General features: G+C 52.7%; 1 protein-coding gene across 1 annotated transcript; it reads right to left on the bottom strand.

The window, feature by feature from the left end:
• Positions 1-140: 140 nt before the first annotated feature.
• ENH_00016560 (OSJNBa0042D13.18 protein, related) lies at positions 141-3,974 on the bottom strand (the record flags this gene model as incomplete). Its single annotated transcript, XM_013584411.1, has 5 exons — positions 141-549; positions 840-1,624; positions 1,732-2,712; positions 3,015-3,191; positions 3,495-3,974. The coding sequence occupies 5 exons, from the start codon at positions 3,972-3,974 to the stop codon at positions 141-143; spliced, it is 2,832 nt and encodes a 943-aa protein (XP_013439865.1).
• Between the last annotated feature and the right edge of the window lie 1,127 nt (positions 3,975-5,101).

Consider the following 5,101-nt stretch of genomic DNA (forward strand, 5'->3'; position numbering starts at 1 on the left):
CACTCGCGTTCGTCAGATTTGATATAGGTAGGAAGCATCTGCTCCAGTGTGCGGTTAACCCGTTCAGTTTGGCCGTCGCTTTGGGAAAGGTAGGACGAGGACATGCACCGTTTGATGTTAAAGCGGGGACAGAGCTGGTTCTAAAGATCCGACTGGAAACGGGGGTCGCGATCCGATATGAGCACCTCTGGAAAACCGTGATAGCGGATAAGGCGGTCTGCGAGAAGCTCCACGGTGTCTGCTGCTATGAATGATTTCTTTGCAGGAACGAAATGAGCCATCTTGCTGTTGGAGTGGTCCATGACAAGAATCGAGTCGTGCCCTGTCGTTGTAAGGGGAATATCTGTGATAAAGTCGAGACTTACGTGCGCCCATCGACGAGAAGAGACGGGTAGCTGCTGAAGAAGGCCTGCAGGCTTCTCTTTAAGGGACTCTGACGCTCGAGAGTGAGTGCATGACTCAACATAAGCAGTAGTGTAGGCGCGCATTCCTGGCCAGTAGTAGTGCTTGCTGAGAGCCGCAAAGGCTTCTTCTGGCCTCGATGGCCGGCTGTTACATGGTCGTGATGTGAATGCAGAACGTGAGTAAGGAACTCAGGGAATTGTGGGATGCAGGTGCGCCACAGTCCATGAACGCGGATGTGCAGGTAAGGCTCTACGTAGCGAAAGGTAAATTGGCGATTACAAAACTCGATTTGCAGAGCTTCTCCTGGTTGGTTTGCTGCTTGTCCTATTGCGAGCATCAGTGGTACCGGTGGTGTGTCGTGCGAGCAGGTGTTAGGAAGGCCGGGATGGCGAGACAGGGCGTCGTCAACTTGATTGCGCGCGCCTTGAACATACGTGATGTGCAAATCTGGGAACTTCGCAAGAAAGTCTAGCCACCGCGCGGTGCGTCCGCGCAGAGGCTTCGATGCTTGGAGTCGTTGGAGATGAGTGAGAGCTTGATGATCAGTGTAAGCCGTTACCTTGGAGACACGGAACAAGTGCGACCATTTGTTCAGTGCCATGACCAACGCCAAGAGTTCCTGATCGTAGATCGAGGGGTTCATGACTTGGCTGAGGAAGCCGATGGGTTTGCCGTCTTGTTCGACAACTGCTTTGATCGCATAGCCAGAGGCATCTGTGTATAACTCGAAGGGTTTCGTCGTGTCAGGGACTTGTAATGTAGTGAAGTTGATTAAGCGCTGTTTGAGCTGCCGCACCGCTTGCGTGTGAAGCTCTGTCCATTCGAAACTGACGTCTTTACGCGTAAGAAGAACCAGCGGCCGGGCAACGTCTGCATAGTCCGGTCCCATGAATATGCGATAGTAATTTATGGTACAGAGGAACGGGCGCACTTGCGTTTCGTTCTCCAGCACCTCTGGCCAATGCCGGGTGGCTGCGATTTTATCTTCTGCAGGTTTGATCCCCGCAGCAGAAATTGTATAACCCAAATATGTAATTGTTTGCCTTGCAAACTTGCATTTGCGGAATTTTGGGTAGAACTGGTGTCTAAGAAAAATGCTGAGGACTTGTCGCAGGAGAGGAACGTGCCCAGACAGATCGGAACTATAGATAAGTACATCATCTAGGTACGCAACAATGCCCTGTCCCAATAAAGGCTGTAGATAGGCATTGATATTGGCCTGGAACGTAGCGGGAGCACCCTTAAGGCCGAAGGGCATCACTGGGTACTCGAATAGTCCGAGAACGGACCGGAAAGCCGTCTTCCATCGGTCTTCCTTAGCCATACGTATCTGATGGAAGCCTGCTTCAAGATCCAAGGTGGAAAAATACTTGTCGCCGCCAGCATCTCCAGAATGGTTTGAATGGGAGGTAGTGGAAAATCAGGGGCTATCGTAAGGGCATTTAGAGCCTGGTAATTGACAACCATACGCATCTTCCGCTCCCCCGAGCCATCATCACGTTTGTCCACCATGGTCATAGGAGAGCAAATAGGCGAATAGGTCGGTCCGATCCAACCACTGTCCAATAATTTAACTATCTCCTGTTTGTGGAATGTGAGCTGATCTAGGGTCATACGGTAGGTTGCAGATTTCGCTGGAAGTTTTCCAGGCACAAGTAGAATATGGTGATCATGAGGGCGCTTCGGCGGTAATCCCTTAGGTAAGGCATCGGGAAAAACTGCTCGATACTCGTGCAACACCTGGGCAATCTCACATGGAATATCCTGCGCCACTGGCGAAGTTATCCATTCGTCGAACAGAGTGTGCTCTAGTTTTGCCATAGGCCAGGGAGACTCCTCGTCACTCTCCGCTGCCACCGAGGCGGTTGAGGCCAAAGGACTACGCCAGCCGGAGGACGTGGGTTGATTCCCAATTAACGCGCAACAAAGCGCGCCTTGCCATTCATCCGAGAGCCTTCGGGGCACTGCCGAACCGGCTTCGGGCAAAGCCAGTATGAGATGCAAACCGTGCAATGGAGTCCTGAGATCATTTGTGCCAGCTGCCGCCTGACGAACGAGAGACGTTATGCGCGCCTTCGCCTTACTCTTCGCGTGGGACTTATACCTCCTTGGAGGCGCGCGTAGGAATACAGCTGCCTCATCGGCTGACATCCCCGCCACTTGTTTGGCCAATATCTTATATGCTTGCTCTGCTGGGGTCCTTGGGTGGACGACGGTGGGACTATCACGTTGCAGCGTTGTTTCACCAGGCCGAACGACTGGTAACTCGCACCAGTGGTCATTCACATAGGTTCGGAGTTTGTCAGACTGAAAATACCAGACCACCTTGTGTTCGTCAGCCAATCCAAACCCAAGACTAAGTCATAGGGAACGGGTCCCACTAAAAAGTCCCCGGAAAAACGTGCATGCCCGCACCACAGCGTCAATCCCGTCACAACCCGATCAATGCGTAGTTGTGCACCTGTAGCTACGGTGAATCTATGTTCTTTTGGAAGTCTCCGCACTTTCAGCTGCAGTCGTTCTACTATTTTAGGACTAATGAAACTTCTCGAAGCCCCAGTATCCAAGAGCGCCTCACAAGGACTCCCTGCGAGCTCAACGCGAAGTACCGCTGTCGCACCCGCACAACACAACGCTCCCCCTTGGTCGTAAGACTCTTTCGTGCAAGTCTCCCTCCACCAGTGTGGCACAATCTCTGTCGCGTCTGACCTATAGCCATCTTCTGTTGCCTCTGCAGACTTCCTGCTGCTATCCGTCGTCGCTTCCGGAGTCTCTTCACTCAGGATCTACGCTGACCCAGACTCCCGCCGCGTTTCCGAAAGCGGCTAAGTCCCTTCCGCGTGCCCATCGCTCGTATTAGCTCTTCCCGCAGTGCGGAGGAGTTGGTTTCCCCATTCAAGGGAGACTGGAATGGCATCAGGGCCTGTCGCTACCGCACACATCATCCCTTTGTCATGGCTACGCGGCCTAGAACGCTCGTCTCCCACCACGCCTAGGCCAGCACGTTTAATCGTTCCGTCTTCTCAGTGCTAGGACGGGTGGGTGCCCTACTGCTCTTGTCCACCGGCTCGGGCCGGCCTCGTTCATACGTAGGACAGTCCCGAGCATAGTGTCCCACATTGCATATTCCCCCCGGACGTCTGGTACGTTCCCCTTTGCCGGGGCAGACACGTGCCGGATGTCCGCGACCCCTGGCACTCAAAGCAGTTCGCGTGAGTTCCCCCAGGGCAGTTTTCAATTTCCTGGCGCCCACGGGGTCCATTAGCTTGGACGGCAGCGGTAATGGCTCGACTGGTCCTTTCTCGGAGTTCCAGCACACTTTGCTTGGGCTCGTAGAGCCGTGTTGCGGCGGTCGCCGCTTGTTCCCACGACTGGTATTTCACTTGTCCGTTATTGGTTATTAGAAGATGGAGGTCTGTTGGAAGCCCGGTGCAGTAATAGTCCGCGAGTTCGTCCGGGGCAAAACCCAAACCACGCTCCGCTACAGCTGCAAACCGGTCCGTGTATTCCTTCGGGTTACCATTCCACGGTACTTTAGCCAACTCCGTTAACAATTGACTCTGCGACATTGTTCTGTCAAAACGCTCCAAAAGCCTGCGCTGTACTGTCGCCCAGTCACTTAGGTCGATAGTTCTCCGTAGATACATCCAATACGTTAGAGCCCGGCAAAGCATAACTCAACAGTGTAACTGTTCTTTGCTGAGTCCGCTTTGAGACTCAAGTCGGAAGGACACGCGTGCACGGCTTGGAGCTTGCTGAGACCATTTGCTTGTCTCAGCCGAGCCGTTGAGTATATGGATACAGCTTTTAACCATATAACACCTGCATTTCCACAGCGGTCTACTTTGGCGTCGCATATATACGCTCAGGCTGCCACTGGATGCTTGCTAAGACTCCGCACCAAAATCTACCTCAACAAAGCATTCATACAAAACTGATCTAACGCAATACGTGCTCCTGAATTTGTTCGAGTGGGTCACCAGCGAAAATGCCCTCTTTGTATGCGCACGAGATGAAGATGCATTCTAACCAGTTCAAGGCATCTAATTCGTCACATACACACAGCCGCCCATAGCATGCTTATGAGACCCAACAAGAGCAAACTTTCGAGGGTCAGCTTCGGCGCCTTCCTCACTGTTGCGAGTTCAATGCGCCCTTTGCGCTACTCAGAAACGCTGTCACGCTTTCAGCGTTCTACAACTTCGTGAAAAAAACGTAGGTCGCGGGTGAGTGGGCTCGCAACTCGCTCGCGCAGTAAGCGTCACAGAGCTATTGATTCTTCAGATGCAAGTGAGGCAGTGAAAGGCCTTCAGCTACGCGTGAAGGACGTGAAATGTTAAGACGGACAAACTACAGGGCGCCATCCCTTTGAAGCAGGCTCCTGAGACAGCGCGAGCTGGCAGCACGTGAACTACAGTGTACTTTCGTTGAGCTTCCGTAGTGCAGTCAGTTTAATTCTCAGTGTTATAGTTGAACTGAGGGGAAATAGGACGATGCAGCTATGGTCAGCAGCCTCAGTAAATACGCAGACGCTGCCGAGTGGGTATCTATCGAAGCGCTTAGCGTAGAATGAGGGAGCTTCCCATTCAGTGGTGAGTTCCTCCCGAATGTTCCATCACGTTTCGCTAGCGCTTGTGGAATCGAGGCTGCGCCTAAAGTAGAAGCCAACTGCGCATGGAACTGCAGGTGTTATATG

This window comes from Eimeria necatrix, genomic scaffold (assembly GCF_000499385.1).
Source record: "Eimeria necatrix Houghton genomic scaffold, Enh_scaff1531, whole genome shotgun sequence".
Lineage (NCBI taxonomy): Eukaryota > Apicomplexa > Conoidasida > Eucoccidiorida > Eimeriidae > Eimeria > Eimeria necatrix.